General features: G+C 41.8%; 3 protein-coding genes across 4 annotated transcripts; all 3 read right to left on the bottom strand.

Moving 5' to 3' along the window:
- Positions 1-1,503: 1,503 nt before the first annotated feature.
- On the bottom strand, positions 1,504-2,981 carry LOC121760850. Its single transcript, XM_042156451.1, has 3 exons — positions 2,405-2,981; positions 2,178-2,359; positions 1,504-2,031 (listed from the first exon to the last, which is right to left on the bottom strand). The coding sequence occupies exons 1-3, from the start codon at positions 2,979-2,981 to the stop codon at positions 1,504-1,506; spliced, it is 1,287 nt and encodes a 428-aa protein (XP_042012385.1).
- A 655-nt stretch (positions 2,982-3,636) lies between these two features.
- LOC121761587 (cilia- and flagella-associated protein 251-like) lies at positions 3,637-5,205 on the bottom strand. Its single transcript, XM_042157224.1, has 3 exons — positions 4,931-5,205; positions 4,818-4,835; positions 3,637-4,617 (listed from the first exon to the last, which is right to left on the bottom strand). Exon 3 carries the CDS (start codon positions 4,611-4,613, stop codon positions 3,777-3,779), a length of 837 nt encoding a protein of 278 aa, XP_042013158.1. The 5' UTR covers positions 4,614-4,617; positions 4,818-4,835; positions 4,931-5,205; the 3' UTR covers positions 3,637-3,776.
- Positions 5,206-5,460: 255 nt separating this feature from the next.
- LOC121761224 (4-coumarate--CoA ligase-like 9) lies at positions 5,461-9,707 on the bottom strand. 2 transcript variants are annotated; one of them, XM_042156848.1, is made up of 6 exons: positions 8,597-9,707; positions 7,022-7,211; positions 6,345-6,481; positions 6,194-6,261; positions 5,963-6,065; positions 5,461-5,877 (listed from the first exon to the last, which is right to left on the bottom strand). In XM_042156848.1, the coding sequence occupies exons 1-6, from the start codon at positions 9,632-9,634 to the stop codon at positions 5,752-5,754; spliced, it is 1,662 nt and encodes a 553-aa protein (XP_042012782.1). In that variant the 5' UTR covers positions 9,635-9,707; the 3' UTR covers positions 5,461-5,751. The 2 variants fall into 2 exon arrangements, with proteins under 2 accessions (XP_042012782.1, XP_042012781.1); XM_042156847.1 differs by having other exon boundaries at positions 6,345-6,490; positions 8,597-9,706.
- Between the last annotated feature and the right edge of the window lie 10,503 nt (positions 9,708-20,210).

Below are 20,210 nucleotides of genomic sequence, written 5' to 3'. Positions count from 1 at the left end.
TTAGTACTCCCTCCGTTCCTCCATAATTGAGTCGTTTTTCCATTTCGGGAAGTTCCTCCATAGTTGAGTCGTTTCTAAAAATGGAAAAAATCAGCATATTTAATGGTGATTTAGCTGGTTTAATTAACACCCCTTATCACAATTAATTAAGTTAATTACACACTTAAAAAAACTATCCCCAACCCTAATTCCCCCTATCACACGCCGCATTCCCTATCTCTCTCTAAAACAAAAAACGATCCCCCCTTCTCTCTTCTTCATCTCCTTCATCCTTAAAACCCTAGATCTAAAATCTGTCGCTGCCTCTGAAATTCGAACACCAAATCAAGGTTCCGCCCTCCTATTCTCACTCACAACGTCGATTGTACTCTTCTCTCTCAACTCACGCGTCGTCTATTCTCTCATTTCGCCGACCCCAAACAATGCACCGGTCGCACATCGCCAACGCAGACGATCGGAGACAGTCACGCAGCCCCCTCGCCGATGGAGACGGCTGGATTAACCCTCGCATCATTCGTATTCCAGCAGCGTCGCGTGGTTGAGGGCGTATTTCGGCCGCTTCTCGGGGAAGAGGTCGTATTTCGGCCGGTTCCCGCCGTAGATCTCGAGAATCAGCCTGAGATGATGAAGGGTTAATTCACCATCTATGGTCGAACATCTGTCGTTCCTCCATAGGCGAGCCTGCCGGCAGCGTTGGCGACTCTCCCCCGACTGGAGGCATAATTGGCGGTGAAGGGGGCGCCACCCCGACCAGATACATTGCTGGCGGTGAAGGCGGCGCCTCCCCAACTGGAGGCCTAGCTGGTGGTGAAGGCGATGCCACCTTAATGTCGGATGAAGAATTTAAACGGAGATATGTCGTCACCGAGGCTGGCAAGGCGTTGTGGGAGAAATGCAAGGCTGGCGATGAAGGCGATGCAACCTTAATGTCGGATGAAGAGTTTGTAAGGATATATGTCGTCACCGAGGCTGGAAAGGCGTTGTGGGAGAAATGCATAAATCCGTGATATGGGTGAGATCTTTCTATATGCTTCATTTAACAGAATTGATTTCCAATTGTGATCTGTGATTACTGTAGTATGGGATGTTAGTGTGTGTCATTGTTGATGGTGGATGTTTTGAATTTGGTTGGTGATGTTGTGACTTTGGTTGGTAATGTTGTGAATTTGGTTGGTGATGTTGTGACTTTGGTTGGTGATGTTGTGAATTTGGTTGGTGACGTTGTGAATTTCTATTTGTCAACTGTCATTGTTGCATCATTCACAACCTTAACACAAAATGCATCATTGTTGCACATTTACATCCTTTTACAAAACACAAATTGCATCATAGTTACACATTTACATCCTTTTAAAAACACAAAATGCATCATTCTTGCATAGTGACAGTCAATTCAAAACACAAAAAACTAGCATGATATGTGCATTCATGTTCCTTCAATAAATGCATCATTCATGCACATTGACAGTCTATCCAAAAAACACAAAAGCTTCTTCTATACCTTCATAATCCTAAGGCTTGGGAAATTGTCTCCAATCCTTGGTTGCTCCCCTGGTCTCGCAGATAAGCAATTGCTTGCATAGCCAGCTCCACTGGAACTTCTAGATTCAGTGGAAGTTGATTTGTCCTCCTTAAATGTGCTTTCCCCATGTGGGGCAGCTTGTATCTGTTCTGACCCTGGACTTTCATAATTTCCATGTAACAGCCTTGAAGACTTAGGAAAACATTATCCAAAGTCTCTAGTTGTAATTCATGGAATGATTTCTCAACTGCATTGACTAAATCATCCACATTATTGCATGCAGTCTGAGTTTGTAGTGACTGTATTGCTTTGAACCAACCCAAATCATTCACATTGGTGTCAGGTGAGTTAGGTGGTTGTTGCACAATTGATATTGAGAAACCACTTTGTTGTGCAGCTTCTCTGAAAACTGGGTCATTGTCTTTGATGTGTGGTCTCGCGTTATCTTGTTGTATCTTGAAAACTTTAGTTGCCCCATCTGGCCACTTGGCTATGATGGCAGGCAATATCTGTTCTCAATAATATGGCATGCATAAAATCATCATTTGCACAACATTACACCATTTATTAACAGTGTGTCATGAGAATGTAGGCTCACTGGTATGTAATGGCTGATGTGCATAAATTAAATGCATTAAAGAGATGCAAACATTACTTTATTGATCAAGCAATCCCTCACCACATCTGTTGTGATACTCTCTATGGGTTTTGTCTCCATAGTGCCTGCCTGTCTGTTTTTACTTGACCTCTTGGCTGCAACTTGTTTGGTAAAAGGAAAAATTCCAATTTTTCCATCGAACAACACTTCACCATGAACACCAAACAATGGCCTACAAACTGCACACATGAACATTATTTTTTATATGAACTTCTTATTTTTACATGTTCTATGAGGTTCTTGCTCTCCTGGAGCAAGATAGAATCTCTGAGCTCCTTTAGTCATGTAGAACCACTTTTCATCAATATGTATAGTGTTGTGCATATTCCTGAACCTGATTTTGTTCAGGATTCTGTCAAGTTCTAATGATTCAACTGTGAATCTCAGTCGCAACAGCTTGTTTGCAGCTGTTAGATTGGGCTTAATGGCTGATGTGTGTGGTATAATCAGGCCATCCTTAACCCACCTCCATACTGTTGTTTTTGAACAACCTAAACCCACTGCCACACTCAAGAGGTTGCACCTTTTGGAGAAATGCATACTCTTTAATAGATCAACATCCAGATGCAGCCTTTTGGGGTAAGGCCTCACTTTTTTTACACTTACCAATTGAACTGATGTTCCTCGTTGTTGCTGTTTCTTTGCAGCATTCCACCACCTTGTACAGTTTTGCCGGGAGATTGTAAACTTCAGTTGTGCTTCCTTAAGTGTGCCACGAGGAGGTACACCGCCCACACACCTTCCGATGATGAATTGGACCACTTGGTTCTTGAATTCTGAGGAATACTCTTGGTGCCCCATTTATGAGCATTTAAAAGACTACAACATCCAAGGAAAGCATTTACTCCATTTGTTGGTTGAGATTTTTAATGTTTGAAGTTGGTGGAGGAGTATTTAGAGCAATGACTAGAATATAGCGCCAGATTTCCCCCTATCATTTTTTTTCAATTTCATGTACTGTTACAGCTCCTTTAGTGCAATTAATGTGAAGGGGCGCCAGTTTCAATTTAATTCTCTCCTTTGTAAATTTAATGTACTGTTACAACACCAATGGATCAATAAAAAAAGACTTTTCTTTCTACTCTACTCTCTAGCATATGTGTACTCTGCTCTCTCTCTCTTAAATTCAAAATTTATTTTTGAAGTTTTTGTTAATTAACAAAAGAATAAACAATTTATAAAATTGAATTTGTAACACAAATTGTGTTTACTTTAAATAAAAATTTCAAATCAAAAATGAAATTCAAATTCAAAAAGTCCAACTACTTTTTTTACTTTATTACCTAACTACTTAATCCACTAAACATCCTTTTCTTAGACTCCGTGCCCAAAAGTTCCGCCTCAACTGTAGAGGAACGGAGGGAGTACATATGTTTCTTGCATGTAGAAGCTTCATATTACAAGTTTCAAGATTTTAACAAGACACATAAAACTTGGAGCTTTTATTATTTTGTGAAACCAGCAACCAATATATTTACGTTAAGCCATTACCAGGTATTCAAAGCACAACAAAAACAAGATATATATAAAACTTAGCATCTCTGCCCAAGATGGGAAATACAAGTCTACTTGAGACCTCATTAATTATGTGAGATCTCATTTTGCAAGTGTTGGGGATGGAGACTCAGCTTCTTCACTTGCTTTTGGTGAGGCAGAGTAATCCTCTGTTGCTCCTTTTACCCTTTGCACACCCTCACCCTTCTTTCCACTCGTATCTTCTTCCTCTTTGCCCTTGCCTTTCTCCGCGTCCTCACCATTGTTCTCGTCCTCTTTTTTCTTCTCTTTGCCTTCTTCCTTCGTCTTCTTTTTCTCTGTCTCCTTGTCGTCACCACCTTCCTTCTTCGTCTTCTCCTTCTCCTTCCCTTTTTCCTCGCCACCACCATCTTCCTTCTCCTTCTTCTTCGTCTTCTTCTTATCCTTTTCCTTTGCTTCCTCACCACCACCACTGCCCTTCTCCTCCTCTTTCTTCGTTGTCGTCTTCTCTTTTTCCTTGTCACCACCATCCTTTGTCTCGATTTTCTTGCTAGCATCCTCCTTTTTCTCTTCTCTCTTGATATCCCAATCACCTCTTGCTATCTTTTTTTTCTCAGGCGTCTTTTCTCCTTCTTCTTTCGGCTTCTCCTTCTCCTTCTCTGCATCTTTTTCCTTGGCATCGCCGCCCTCTTCTGCCTTGGTGGCATTCTGGCCATCCGTTTCGACTAGGGTTGTCGTCCTCGGCTTGAGATCCTTCCTCCCTAGCTTGATGTCGCCGGCAGCGAGCAGCTTCTGGGAGAGCTTGATGCCGTGCTGAGAAAAGGATCCGGCGTCGCTGGGGTGAGGCATCTGGTAAAGCACCAACCAGATGCAAACCCCAAGGAGCACAGACACCTGCAACACATGCTTCACCTTCATCCCTTTGCTCCTCTGATTCCTACGTGGCGATTGCCTCAACATTGTTCTACATTCAATGCAAATCTAAAATGATCACATCAATAATCATAACATCATGCATAAACACACGCATCAAATGTTGTTGTTAATGCAGATATAAATATATGTAAAAATGCATATATTCAATGGGATCTGATTGAATCTGAATCTCAATTCCCAAAATCTGAATACGGAAAAAAATACACGAGATTCAAGATAAAAATGTACCTGGAGTTGTGTAGATTCCTGTTCGTGGCAAAAACAATTTTCTAAATGATTAGGAAAGAATGAAGCTTTGGAAACTCGCAAGCGATTGGAAGAAAAATGTTTGATGAACATACCAGAAATAGTGTACAAATTTGCATCATCTATGCGATATGTGGCGTCGTATTGTTTGTGGGATATTATGGGTATGATGAACATATAATACTGTAGTAACTAAATAGTGGTTTTATTAATTATTAAAAAAAATAATAAAATAGTAGCTGAACTTTTGGAAAGAAATAAGAGAGAATAAAATATAATCCATTAGCCAATAACTCATGATCTCAATTTGTAATTGGTCAGATACAAGTATGTGAAAGTATCTGAATAGTATTAAGTAAAATTATTGATTTAAAATTGTTATTTTTATAAGTATTATTGTCATATTTAACTTAGAAAATATCAACGAAACATAATGATATATTATTACTAATAATAATATTAATGAAACATCCCCAAGTCTTCGACACATTGAACTAGAGTATTGAACTTATTATAGAAAATAAAAATAAAAAAACTAGAGTACTAAACTTATTTGATTGTGTAATTCCACAATTAAATTCTGCAATGAAAGAAACAATTACTACCAAACATATTTAAAGCTTAGTGAGAAAACGAAGGGTAAAGTGAACAGTTTTATTCAACTAATTACCATCAACTGTTTTTGCTGTCTGAAATCGGAAAAGATGAAAATTCACATGCCAATAACTGGCAAAATTTACAAGAGAAGCTCAAAGTAAACACCAAAAGTTTCATTTATCTATTTTCACTTCTGCATTTAATTATTGGGCGATTACAAGAAGAGAAAAAAGGAAGAATTGGTAACAAGAATGTTGCAATGTAACATATGTTCCCTTCTAAATCGAGAGCTACCAACAGAATGTGATGTATTGTCTTTCTACAATTTAGATGAAGAAGCGGAGAGAGCAAGACGAACCAGCTCGCGCCGCAAGATCTTTCCTGCTGGAGATTTTGGGATTGCATCCACAAATGCAACGCGTCGAATCTTCTTATATGGAGCAACCTGTGTAGCATAGATCATCATCGTGAGATAATTTAGCACCTTTAAACAAGTGGAAGAGTAGAGATTAGGAGGTAAGTCGACTTGCCTGTTTCGCGATTAACTCCATCAGTTGAGATGAGGTGATGGTGGCACCGGGTTTTCTCACAACATAGGCCATGGGAATCTGACCGGCTTCTTCATCAGGATATCTGCTCTCGAACGCGGATAGCAAAAGCCAATGAGAGGTAGCAAATCAACACAATCAAAATCTTTAAGCCGTTCGAATGAGTGCATTAAGTGATAGTTAAAACTAGAATCAAGAGGTGAGAACGTTTACGGGATCACTGCTGCATCAGCAATTTGAGGAATCGACTGAAGTAAATGTTCCAGCTCTGCTGGAGGAACCTGCAGAAGAAACATGTCACTCAGCGACGAAATAAACCCATTGCTAATCCGATCCCAACCAAAAAAAGTTTTAAAAGGATCACCTGATATCCCTTGTATTTTATCAATTCTTTCAACCTATCAACAATGTAGAGTAAACCATCAGAGTCAAAATAACAAAGATCCCCAGTCTTTAACCACCCTTCTGGATCCAATGTTGCAGCTGTAGCTGCCTCGTCTCCTGCATAACCTGTTGAGCTCATTAAATTATACTCATATCATATATATCATCTTGTAGTTCAAATTTTAATTCAGTCCAAGAGATATAATCTAAGACATTCTATATGCAATTTAAAACACCAGGGCCTCTCTTGTCCAATTTCCATGATCACCGTCCTCCTGACTATTGCTCATCAAACCAGCCAACACTTACGGATTCAATTCAACACATTATTATGATTCGTACACTTCTATTTTTACATTCTCGCATTAAGACACAAAGAAGGTTGTTGATCAACTCAATTGGCAGGTACCTCATCCGAGCAGGCATAGACTGTCTGAGCAGATACATTTAGTTTCATACTTTCATTCATTTAGGTGATAAACAAGTACAAATACATATATATGCTTCTACCATAATGAGTAGAGTGAACCAATTTGAGCACTTGTTAAACAAGGATAGTTTTCTAACCATGAACAGGATGTGAATTACGCGGGCAACTGCCAATACTCTTTAGAACATGAAAACACTAGGAAAACATCAGGTCGTTTAATCAATTACCTTTCATAACTGCGGGTCCTCGTAACCATAACTCGCCACGCTGTCCAGGAGTTAAGGACTCCCCACTCTCAGGATCAACTATCTTGGCTTCCATGTTCTCAGCCAAGCGGCCTACAGATCCATATCGCTTGACCTCGTCAGGTTCAGTGGAACGCGTTACCCCTCCTGCAGTCTCAGTCATACCATAGCCCTAGAGAAAACAATTTTACTACTAAACATAAATTAAAGTACACCCAAAATGAACAACAGCCAAGCAACAATACGTAAAACCAAAAGAAAATATTCCTTAAAATGACTTATTTTTCCCCTAGAGCTTAGAAGTCTGAATATTTAAAATGAAAACAAGTCCATGAATTTTCTGGAAATATTCGGTTCGAACTATTCTTCCTCAGTCCAATTTTTGAAAATATTGGGTTCCAGCTATGCAGTCAACCTATTTCAAATCACAATCAAGTTGCAGCTTAGAGTAATAAAGTCAATCGTTTCCGGTTACATAGCACACATTCTGCATGGACATTCAGAAAACTTGTCGGAACTTATCTAGAATACACTATACAAAATGCAAAAGTCTAATAGATTTGCCATTGAATCTCGAGTTAATTCAACCATGCTGGGAAGATTTCACGAAACCAATCTTATAGTGAATTAAAGAGGTTTAAAGGTAATTTTCTTATAGCACTGTATATCTGAACTCTAAAGTTCTCAAGCCGGAACCTAGTCAAGGATTATAAAGATTATTTGATCAAAACACGACAAGAAAGGTCTAATGCTCGATGGCCCAATCGAAACCAGGATGACAAAAACAGATGATGAGCTTCTTAATCAGTTTGATTCAAGTCATTAATGAATGATATAGGCAGAAAAGCATTCTCTTCCACGTTTGAAAGAAAGTTCTCGGCTATCCAAGTTTAAGCTCTTTAGCCAAACTACCAAATGCACATCTCTATCTCACACACACAGCACCCATTGTAAAGAATTCATGGTTTTTAAATTGGATCCATGTGTTACATTTCCTAAACTTCCAATCTTACCCATAAACGGTCACAAATAAACAAATGTCACATATAAACTAGCATAAACCAAGTCCTTACAATAGTGCTATTAAGATAACAAAAACTTCAACATCCAACAAATTAAAGAATAAAGCATAAATTGACCAGGCACACGCACATCCCACTCAACAACCCAAAATATTGTGTCAACAAAGTACAGCATCTAGTTGCCTGAAAAGTACAAAATGTTTAACCACCAAAAAAGAAAATTTGCTTTTAAGAGAGAATATGCATATACAGCAATAATACACAAAAGGATTAAGCCAATTAAATACTTTCTTCTTCTGTCATTTTGATACGTTCCATTCCATAATAGTAGATTCATTTCCTTTTTTTAGTTAAAGCTAGTACGTTTCTTCTCACTTGTACTTTTTTAACTCTTACTTTATTCTCTCTTTCTTTTTTATTTCTACTTTATTCTTCTTTTACTTAACTCACTTAAATCAATTTTTATTAAATCACTTTCCGAATAGAGGGAGTAATACTAATGCGCAAAAATGGCAGAAAATCTGCGTTCGCGCACCTGAATAAGATCCACGTCGGGGAATTTAGCCTTGAACCGCTCGGCGACATCCTCACCCAGCGGCGCGCCGCCCGATCCCAGAAGCTGCAGCGAGCTCAGGTCATACTTGTCCACCAAATCCGACTTCACCATCGCCACGATGACCGGCGGCGCCACCGGGATATACATCACTCTGTACCTCTGAACCGCCTCCAGCATCTTCACGAAATCGAACTTCCCCATCAGCACGAGGCTCTCCCCTATCGCCGCCGCACTAATCAGCATGAAGAATCCGAAAACGTGGAACAGCGGCAGCGTGAAGAGCGACACCGGATGCTCGAAAACGCCGCGTTCTACGTCGTCAGATAATTTCTTGTGGTAGTATCCCGTTATCACCGCGATCAAGTTGCGGTGAGTCAACACCACCGCTTTTACTTTACCAGTGGTGCCGGATGAGTAGAGGACGGCGGCGGGATCGGACTGTTTCACGGAGGCGGCGGCGGTGGTGGTGATTGGAGACCTAAATTGGAGCATGGAGAGGAATTCAGGGGAATCTAGGAGGACGACAGGGAGATTTGGGGGGATTTTGTGAGCTAATGCTGAGGTGGTGAAGGCGATTGAGGGTTTGCTGAGCTGGATTTGCTGTGCCAACTCGGAGGGGGAGGCGAGGGGGTTGGAGGGGGAGATGGCGACGCCGAGGGAGAGGAGGGAGAAGTAGAGGACGGGGATATGAAACGAGGGCGGGGAGAGGACGAAAGAGACGTCGTTCATGGAGATGAGTGAGGTGAGGGAGGAGGAGAGAGAGGTGACGCGTTGGAGGAAGGCGGAGTAGGTGAGGCGGTCGCCGGAGTCGGAGTCGATGAGGAATGCGGTGGTGGAGAGGGAGGCGGAGGTCGGGTTGGCGGGGGAGTGGAGGAGGGAGAGGGCGTAGGAGGAGATGGAGAGTGGGGATGAGGGCGGAGGGAGGGGGGAGGGGGGAAGGAGGCTGTGGTAGATTCTGGTTGCGGAGCAGTAACCGGATTTGGGGTCGGTGGAGTGGGTGGATTGAGTTTCCGCCATGGAAATCAGAGGTGATTGTTGCTGGAGATTGAGGTGCGAAGCTGAGGAAGAAGGAGTGTTGAATTAAATGCTCATAAGCGTCACTCGATTTATTTATTGCATTTTCTTTTGGCAATTACATCAGCGGATTTATTAAAACTTTTTGTGTGAATGACGTGGCTGCCATTTCTCCACGTTCATTAGGCCATCCACAACGCTGTTCCTATACCGTTCCTATACCGTTCCTTAAACCACTATTTGAGGGCCTCACTGTACTTTTTTACTCCATTCCTTAACTAAGGAACGGAACCTGCAACCCTCCGTTCCTTAACCGTTCCTTAACCGTTCCTTAAATTACTATTCATTCAATTTCATTTTTTTTTATTTCCAACTCAATTCAATTAAAAAACACACTTTAATAAAAAACAAACACACTTGATTAAAAAACACACAACATTAAAAAAAATTACAACTACAACTTAAAGAAAATAAAAACCACACAATTAAAATCCTAAAAAAATAAAAACACACAATAAAAAACACACAATTAAACGTGGGAAAATTAAAAAACTACTCTGCCGGCGAATCATCCTCCGGAGGCGGTCGAGGTTTAGGGGGAGTCGGAAGGTCAAGATGTGCTGCCATAGCAACAATTCCGTTCCACCAGGCCGTGAATTGGGCGTACGAGAAGCGGGAAGTGTCCGCCATTGTGGCGGTCATGTACGCCACCATAAGTGTGTCCGAGCGTCCCCGCGAGCCCGATCCCGAGGCCGACTGGCTTGATTCGCCTCGGCCCTTCCTCGCTCTAGCCGCCTTCGCCGCCTTCGCCCCTTGCGGCCGACGGCGCCCAACGCTGGATCCCCCGTATTCGCCGGGCGTTGGATCCCCCGTACCCCCAAACACCTGCGGTTCACCCTCGCCGGCCTCACCGGTGTCACCAGACGAGTAGTTGCCGGTCGCCGTGTGCTTCGTGCGCTTTGAGGTTGAGCCCGAGCTCGAGCGGACACCGCCGGCCCACCTTTCCTCGTCCTTGACGAGCTGCCAAATATCAACATATTTGAACTGTACACCGGTGTCCTGGTAGAAGACGCGCAAAGCCGCCCTCAGAATGTCGGCGCCCGAAGCTCCGCTTTGGTAGTTCGCCGCTTCGGCCGTGTAGATGCCGCAAAATTTTTTGACCTGTAGGTCGACTCGGCCAAAGTGAGCACGGAGCATTGTATATTTGCGCTTCCGGGCCCCTTTCGGCTTAGTCTGGTGGTAGACATCACGGACCTTTTCCCAGAAGCACTTGGCGGCTTGTTGATTCCCGACGATGGGATCGTACGAGACGGTGAGCCAGGCGGTGTACACCGCCTTTGTTTCTTCGTTGGTGTAGGGATGCCGGCCCAGATCCTCCGGTTCCTCCTCCTCCTCCTCCTCGGGTGCCTCAGACGCAGCCCTGGAGCTTCCACCGCCTCGGCCTCCTCCCTGGGTGGGTTCAACGGGGATATCCTCCCGAATCTGGGACAAACTCTGGGAAAGCCGCGAGCCGGAGGGTCGAGCGTAGGCATCCACATCGAAAGTGGGTGGTTGGTACCCACCCGGCGTCGCCGACCCCTGGGTGCCCGGCGTCGACGACCCAGAACCACCAAGTGTGTTGTACATGGTCTCCCAATCGCCGAACGCGTTGAGATCCCACCCACCGGCGCCGCCACCACCGTAATTGCCGTCGCCGGACATTTTGTGAAGAGATTGAATATGAAAATTGGAGAGGAATTGATGTTGATGTAGGAAGAATAGATGTGTAGTTGTGTGAAATGAAGATGAAATTAGGTGTATTTATAGAATAAGAAAATAAAAAAAAAATGTTAAACGGTCATATGACCGTTTACACATTTTTAAATTTTTTTTTTTTTACAAAATTCGAATTTTTTTAAAAAAAATAATTTATTGCGTCATAATTAACGACGCCCACTCGCGGGTCGGCGAGTGGGCGTCACGCACGACGCAGGGGCGGCCACGTCTCGCAGGCAGCGGCGGCGCGCGTGGAGGAACAAGCCGTGCCGCGTCTCGCCGGCACGGCTCACGGCACGGAATGGGGACGGCCTGGGAACGGATTGGCGAGCCGCAACGCGTCGCGCCGGCGAACCGTTCCGCCGGAACGGAACCCGCGACGGCCACGGCCCGCGTTGCGGGTGCCCTTAGCGTATCCACAATAAGGCGGACACCCCAATAGCCCCGCCCCAATTTTTATCCATAGCCTAAGTTTTTTTATTCATAGCCCCAAAATTTTATTTCCGCCCACTATGAGGGTGACTATAAGGCGGACACGCCCAATAGCCCCGCCCCAGTTTTTGTCCATAGCCCCAATTTTGTTGTCCATAGCCCCAAAATTCTATTTCCGCCACTATAGTGGACAACTCCAATAGCCCCCAAATTTTATAATCAATTTTCATTTTTAAATATTTTTTAGTTTCAATCAAGTGTAATTTAAATAATCGCAGTATAAATAACTAGAATACGAGGTAATTAGGCCCGAATATTCGTTGTATTGCAAACCGGTAAAATTATACAACGAATAATTAGGCCCAGGACCTGTGTTGACCTCTTGCGCCACGATGGACTTGAAATTCGGACAATCAGCGAGGACCAGATACTCCTCCCACAATGTGAACTTCGGCCAACCCTCCTTGTTGTATTGGCCCATCGACAGGGCCTTCACGTCTGTTTCGCTTTGGCCACTCTCAGCGTGGAGAATGTTGTTCTGGTATATGGAAGAGAACCGCTTGGTAGCCCGCAAATCCTATCCCATTTTTTTCAGAGCTGTTCTGGGTCGCGCTTCTCGGCACCGTCGGGTTTTAACTCCTCGTATGCCATCATGACGCGCCTCCAAAAGCTCCCCTCGGGCTGATCGGTGCCAACCACGGGGTCCGATGTGATGGCATCCCACGCCCTCGCCACGACAATGCTCTCATGTTTGGTGTAGGGCTTGCCCCGGTTGGAGCCAAAGCCGTCTCTACCGCCACCGCCGCTGCCCGAGCCGCCACCGACGCTGCCCGCGCCAGACTGCCGCCTCCGCCCCTACCGCCACCCGCGCCCCGACTGCCGCCAGAGCCTCGGGTCGGAATGGGCGTTTCCACCCGTGCCGCCGGCGTATCTGGTGTGTCGGAAGTGAGCAGACCCATCATAGTATCCAGTGCGTATTGATCTGCGTCAGTGAACGGAGATTGGCTGGATTGGAAAGGGGACTCCGGACGCGGCTGGTTAAGCGCGTCGAGGTTGGGTCTGTAATCTCCAAATGCGGAGCGACTCAATTCCGCTGTATAGGTGGGGGCGTTGGAGAAGACCTCCACGACTGAGATGGAGGAAGGTTTGGACTCGATGCCCACTGCAGGGGAGATTGATTCCAAATCCAAGGCTGGGACGGAGCCCCGCCAAAGCCCGACGGCTGAGAAGCATAGGCGCTAAATCCCGATGGCTGTGAAGGATAGCCCGTCGATGGCTGTGAAGGATTGCTTCCATAGCCCGATTCCTGTGAGCCGGGTGATTCGTCATCTCGACCGTGCATTTTTAGAGAGTGAATGTAGGGATTGTGTGAAAATTGTGAAAAATAAGGGAGGGAGAGTTGTATTTATAGAGGTAAATTTTTTTTAAAAAAAACAAAAATCGTCGAAATACACAGCAGTCGCGCCGCTCGCCGCTCGCTATGGGAGGCGCGGCTATAGCCGCGTCGGACAGGGGAGCAGCCGCGTCCTCACCCCCCGTCGCCTATCCATCGTCCGCCGCACCCCGCCCCAAAATCATCGTCCGCCACGTGGGCGGACACCTCCGCCACTATGGAGCGCCCCGAGCTAGCCGCGCCTAACCATTGTGGTTACTCTTATTTATTCTAGAGTAACAACTGATGCAATAAAATAAATTGTTAATATTATTCAGTCCAAAATACTATGGAGCACTTCATCCATCCCATCACAAAATACTATGGAGCACTTCATCCGTCCCATCACAAGTGAAGCGTTTCAATTCGAACACTTGTTTTACAAAAATGACAGTAATAAATTGTCAATATTATTCAGTCCAAAATACTATGGAGCACTTCATCCGTCCCATTACAAGTGAAGCGTTTCAATTCGAACACTTGTTTTGCAAAAATGACAGTAATAAATTGTCAATATTATTTAGTCCAAAATACTATGGAGCACTTCATCCGTCCCGTTACACAGAAAGGATCACCTCATACATAGTATACTACATTTCTTAATACGCCATTAAAAAATTGACAAATGGATCTCATTTTATGGAAATAAAAGTTATTGCATTCCATGTGGATATTCTTAATTCTTTATCAATAAACAATAAGATTTCAATTCTAACTTTCCTAATACATCATCTACTACGCTAATCTAAAATAAATTTTCACTTTTTCCAAATTTCATTGTTTTTTATATTGAAAATAAAGAACTAAACATATTTTTTCAATATAAGAATATTGAAATTTTAGTCCTTTTTATTTTTATAAAAACTGTTCATATGTCTATTTTATACTATTGTAGTGATAAAAATTGTGAGCAATTACCATCTTTAAAAAAATTATTTAAAAAGTATGAATAATTAACTGAAATAATAATATTCGTTGAATAAAATGAATACGAATAAAATTGTTTATACTTATGAGCTATACAGAAAATGGAAAAAAATATTATATTATATTTTAAATAATATAATAAAAATTGAAAAAACAATAGAAAAGGCCATATGCACGATGACACAAGTTTTGTGTAAATTAATAGCACTAATATTTTGATGATTCATTTTAATAAAATTGATACAAGTTTTGCGTAAATTAATAATACTAAATTACTAATATTTTGATGATTCGTTATAATAAAATTGATACTTATACAAACTTAATTTATAAAATGCACATATTGTAATAAGTAGAAAATAACTTTAAATGTTAAATACTAGGCACATCCTATCTTATACGACTTGGCGATAATTTTATTATCATTATTTATTTTATTTCTATTATATTTTAATTATAAAAATTAATGAAATTTGGGAAAGTTGAATTTTATTATTTTTGTATTAGTGTAGTAGAAGATATATTAGGAAAGTTGGAATTGAAGTCCTTATTTTTTTATTATAAAGAAAATCCACATGGAATGCAATAACTTTTATTTCCATAAAATGAGATCCATTTGTCAAATTTTTAATAGTGTATTAAGAAATGTAGTATACTAGGTATGAGGTGATCCCTTCCGGAATTTTAGTAGTATAAAACTGATAAATTAAGATAGATAAACTGCTATAATTAAAGCGTTGTCAGTGAATATTTGTCAATATCATATCATATTAGTTTAAAATACTTACTGCATTTACTATAAGATAGATTAATATTGGTGATTGATCCAAAATAAAATTATTTTTTGGATGAGGCGGTAGTTAGCAAAAAAAAAGGTATTGGTTTCTAAATTTATAAACTTTTATCAACATTTGATAATTTTCAACAACTTTGAAGTTAATTAATTGTAGAAGTCATAAATTTAGTATTCGTTCCGTTACAAGTAGTTGGTTGGTATTTATTTTTTTATTGTGCTAACATAGTAGAGTATTTTCCTTTTTAGTAAAACTTTATCTTTTCTCTCCATTTCTCTTACTTTATTTTCTCTTTTACTTTATTCTCTCATTTTTAATCTTTAACATATTAATTTCTTAAATTATGTAACCAAAAGAAATGTCCGAACTAGATTATAACGTAGAGAGTTACTATGAATATGCTATAGGTATGGGGTTATAGGAGTTGTCAACCGGTACAAAAATGAAGGAAAACAACGTGGAAAAAGGTACTCCTTCCACGGCTCCACCTCAAAAAAATAAAGACATTTGGAACAACACGTGAATTAATGCATAAATGTAAAGTAAGAGAGATGAGTAAAATGGTAGTTAAAATAGTGTTAGTGGATAGTGAGACTTCTATTAATATTATTAGTGGATAGTTAAAATAGTGTTAGTGGATAGTAAGAGAGATGAGTAGAATGGTAGTTAAAATAGTCCTAGTAGTATAAGTGGTAAATAAATTTATGTACAGTATATGAATAATGAGTTTGGGAGAAGATTTTATAAATAGAAATGAGATAACTTTATAGAATTGACAAAAAAAATGAAAATGTCTTCTTTTATGAAAGGGAAGGAGTATGAATGTATGATTATTGATTACATGGAATATAACTTATAAAGTGAATCTTGTCAAAAAAATGAAAATGTCTTCTTTTATGAAAGGGAAGGAGTATGAATGTATGATTATTGATTACATGGAATATAAATTATAAAGTGAATCTTGTCGTCTTCTTCTAATGGCAAGTCAACTATTGTATGTAACGTGGTTTGTTACAAATTATTTGAGATTGAATTCAAATATAGAAAAATGAAATTAATGAATCAAAATCAATTTTATAATAAGGCAACGTGTCAAAAAATAAATATAATAGTATCAAATCTATTCATATAGTCATATAGGATACAAGCGATACTAGTATATTTTTTTCACATTTTTAGCTGCTTGTGGCCTTTAAATGGGATTAGTACCTTGCTCATCGAAACCCATCTTTTGCTGCAACTAGTAATTATTAAAATATACTCCCTCCGTTTCTTCATAGTTGAGTCATTTTTTCATTTCGAAAAGTTTCTTCATAGTTGAGTCATTTACATATATAGTAATTATTTTCTCTTTCTTATTTTACTTTTTTCTCTCTACTTTATTCTCTCCACTTTTTTTCTCTCTTACTTATTTTATCTATTTATTCAACACACTCAACCTCTCTTTCTTAAACTCCGTGCCGAAAAGTTTTGCCTCAACTATGGTGAAGCGGAGGGTAATACGTTACTAATCAATTACTTATTACTGCAATCTGATTCTTAAAATTATGGAATATAATTTAATTATAGCATAACCTGCCCTGATAAATAATTACTGATTAATTATAATCAGAAGTCACAATCAAAGATAGTCGACTAACCACCAATAAAGGTAAAACTCATAGTAAACACTTAACAAAGAGACAAAAGGCTGAGATAAAGTTTTTCACGTTCTCACTAAGAGCATCTCCAATAATAGGCGAGCGACAGGCTCACCGATTTTTGGCGCTCGCCGGTCCGCTCGCCGAACTATTGCAGTCGGCGAGCGCCAAATCGGCGAGAATTTCGGCTAGCGCATGCCGATTCGCTCGCCGATCGGCTACCCTTATTGCGACCTCCCGATCGGCGAGCGGAAATTTTAATTTTTTTATTTAATGTTTTTTTATGAAACTCATTCTTAGTCGTTTCTCTTTTATAGAGACATCCGTGAATGTTTTATGTTCCACTTTCCATGTGGGACAAACTCATTCTTGGTTGTTTCTCTTTTATAGAGACATCCTTGAATGTTTTATGTTTCACTTTCGATATGAGACAAACTCATTCTTGGTTGTTTCTCTTTTATAGAGACATCATTGAATGTTTTATGTTCCACTTTCGATGTGGGACAAACTCATCATTGGTTGTTTCTCTTTTATAGAGACATCCGTGAATGTTTTATGTTCCACTTTTGATGTGGGACAAACTCATCCTTGGTTGTTTCTCTTTTATACAGACATCCTTTAATGTTTTATGTTCCACTTTCGATGTGGGACAAACTCATTCTTGGTTGTTTCTCTTTTATAGAGACATCCTTGAATGTTTTATGTTCCACTTTCGATGTGGGACAAACTCATTCTTGGTTGTTTCTCTTTTATAGAGACATCCTTGAATGTTTTATGTTCCACTTTCGATATGAGACAAACTCATTCTTGGTTGTTTCTCTTTTATAGAGACATCATTGAATGTTTTATGTTCCACTTTCGATGTGAGACAAACTCATCATTGGTTGTTTCTCTTTTATAGAGACATCCGTGAATGTTTTATGTTCCACTTTTGATGTGGGACAAACTCATCCTTGGTTGTTTCTCTTTTATACAGACATCCTTTAATGTTTTATGTTCCACTTTCGATGTGAGACAAACTCATTCTTGGTTGTTTCTCTTTTATAGAGACATCCTTGAATGTTTTATGTTCCACTTTCGATGTGGGACAAACTCATTCTTGGTTGTTTCTCTTTTATAGAGACATCCTTGAATGTTTTATGTTCCACTTTCGATGTGGGACAAACTCATTAATGAGGATGTTGTAATGTTATTTTAATTTTAATGAAGTGTATTTTTTTTAATTAATGTACTTTTTAAAATTTTAATATTATTATTGAATTTTCTTGTATCTGTGTCGCAAATTTAATTCCGTATTTTGTGTGATTGTTAATTATTTGTTTTTAGTGCTGATGATGTGACTAGGCTATGACTGGGCTATTGCTTGTCCAGTTGTTTGTCCTGATGATGTGGCAGAGGGGATTTTAGTGCTGATGATGTGGCAGAGGAGTTTGTGGCTGGGATATGGCTGGGCTATTGCTTGTCCACTTCCTATTGTGGATGCTCTAAGACAAGAGACAAATGATGGTTTAATTTAATTGATACCTAATTGTTGTTATAATTATTCTATGACCATTGCCCTCATCTATACCTAGTATCTACAATTATTTTGCTTAATTGGTTGAATTAAAATGGTGGAATGGCTTATTTTAGTAATAGCTTAGAGCATCTCTAATAGCGGCGAGCGCACCGGCTAGCCGATTCTTGGCGCTCGCCGAACCATTGCAGCCGGCGAGCGCCAAATTGGCGAGAAAAACGGCAAGCGCACGCCGATCTCCTGGCCGCCATTGCAGGCGCCAGATAGACGAGCGGGATTTTTTTAAAAAAAAATTTCAAAACACTATATATACGCGATCTGCACGTCATTTTCATTCGCACCACTTGTTTTAACGAGTTTTCTCTCTAGCTTAATTTCTGTACAAGATCAACAACGCGAAATGGAGCACAACAACGAGCCTACTCCATGGACGAGCAGGTCTCAAACTCCGAAGGTACCCACGGGAGGTGGATGGGGTCTGATGCCCGGGTACTACTACCCTTGGCAGCAGATGATGCCCGGGGTGGCATCTGGGGGTGGTATGCCGGGATGGCAGGGAATAACGGGGGGTCCGGGCGGGCAGGGGGGACCGGGGATGCAACCCCCTTTGCCAATGATGCCGGGGTGGACACCCGGGATGCAGATGACGCCAAAGTACCCGGGGATGCAGGGGACGCCGAGGGGGGGAGACAACGTCTATCGCCCTAGTTTTGATTTTGTTACTGCTTCTTCGCACACATCGACCCCAGCGGAGACGCAGTTCACTGGGATTGAGACTTTCTCCCTAGAGGAGTTGGAGATAGATCTCGGGGATGCGGACACTCCAGTTCAAACGGGGGGAGTAGGGCGGGGTCGGGGCGCGCCCAAGAAGAAGAAGGGGAAGAGGGTGGTCGGCGAGTCGTCGCAGCCAGCTGGTGACGACAGCTCGGCATGGAGGAAGTGGACGGACGCGGAGAACGTCGCGCTGTCCAAGGCGTGGGTGAGTGTTTGTGATGATCCCCTCGCCTCGAACAATCAGAGGATCGTCAACTTGTGGGCTAAGATATCAGCAGCTTACAAGGCATTTTGCCCGGATGGGAGGCCACGCAACGGGAAGGAGTGCCGGATGGGGTGGGACCGAATCCGACAAAGGGTCTCTCGATTTTCGGGCTTGTACACCAACGCCCTCCGAATGCAGTCCAGTGGCCAAACTGACGAGGACTGCAGGAGGATGGCGGAGAAAGAGTTCCTCGTGCCCGGGCTTTACAAGGAGTTCACCTACTGGAACTGCTACCTGGTGCTAATGGACTCCGAGAAGTTTCGGGCAGGAGTCGATGCTGGTTGGCCGAAGAAGCAGCGCCTGAACTATACCGGTGATTACGCCGGCGGCTGCAGCGGCGGTTCCCACGACCTCCCCGAAGATGCTCAGGAGACCCCGTCCCCTCCCGCGTTTACTCGCCGCACTCACCCGGTTGGTCAAAGGCGGGCGCAACAGGCTCGCCAGAGGTCCGAGGAGGTCCAGTCGCCATCCCCCACTGTTGGCAGCCCGACAGCCGACCTCGTCTTCTTGGCGCGTCAACAAACGCGGGCTCAGATGTATCTGACTGGAAGAATGCCACTAACCCCGAGGAGAAGAGTTTTTTTCACGCACTGCTCGTGAGTATGCAAGCCGATTTGACTGCCGCCGCGGCACAGGTGGGGGGCTCAGACGCTGGCTCAGATGCCGCATATTTGGGGTCCAGGATAGCGGCGACAATGGCGACGACGACGGCGAGGCGTGAGGCAGAGGGGGGCACGTGCGTGGAGTAGGAGTTTTTTTTAAAATTAATGTATTTTTTTTGTTAATGTATTTTTTTTAATTAATGTACTTTTTAAAATTTTAATATTAATATTGAATTTTTCCGTATATGTGTCGTAAATTTAATTTTGTATTTTGTGTGATTGTTAATTATTTATTTTTAATAATATTGTTTATTGTGGCTGGGCTATTGTTTGTCCAGTTGCTTGTCCTGATGATGTAGCAGGAGGAGTTTTAGTGCTGATGATGTGGCAGGAGGAGTTTGTGGCTGAGCTATTCTTATTGGAGATGCTCTAAGAGCGTCCA

The sequence above is a fragment of the Salvia splendens genome, chromosome 13 (genome assembly GCF_004379255.2).
Source record: "Salvia splendens isolate huo1 chromosome 13, SspV2, whole genome shotgun sequence".
Classification (NCBI taxonomy): Eukaryota; Viridiplantae; Streptophyta; class Magnoliopsida; order Lamiales; family Lamiaceae; genus Salvia; species Salvia splendens.
This window is presented reverse-complemented; position numbering and strand designations above follow the sequence as displayed.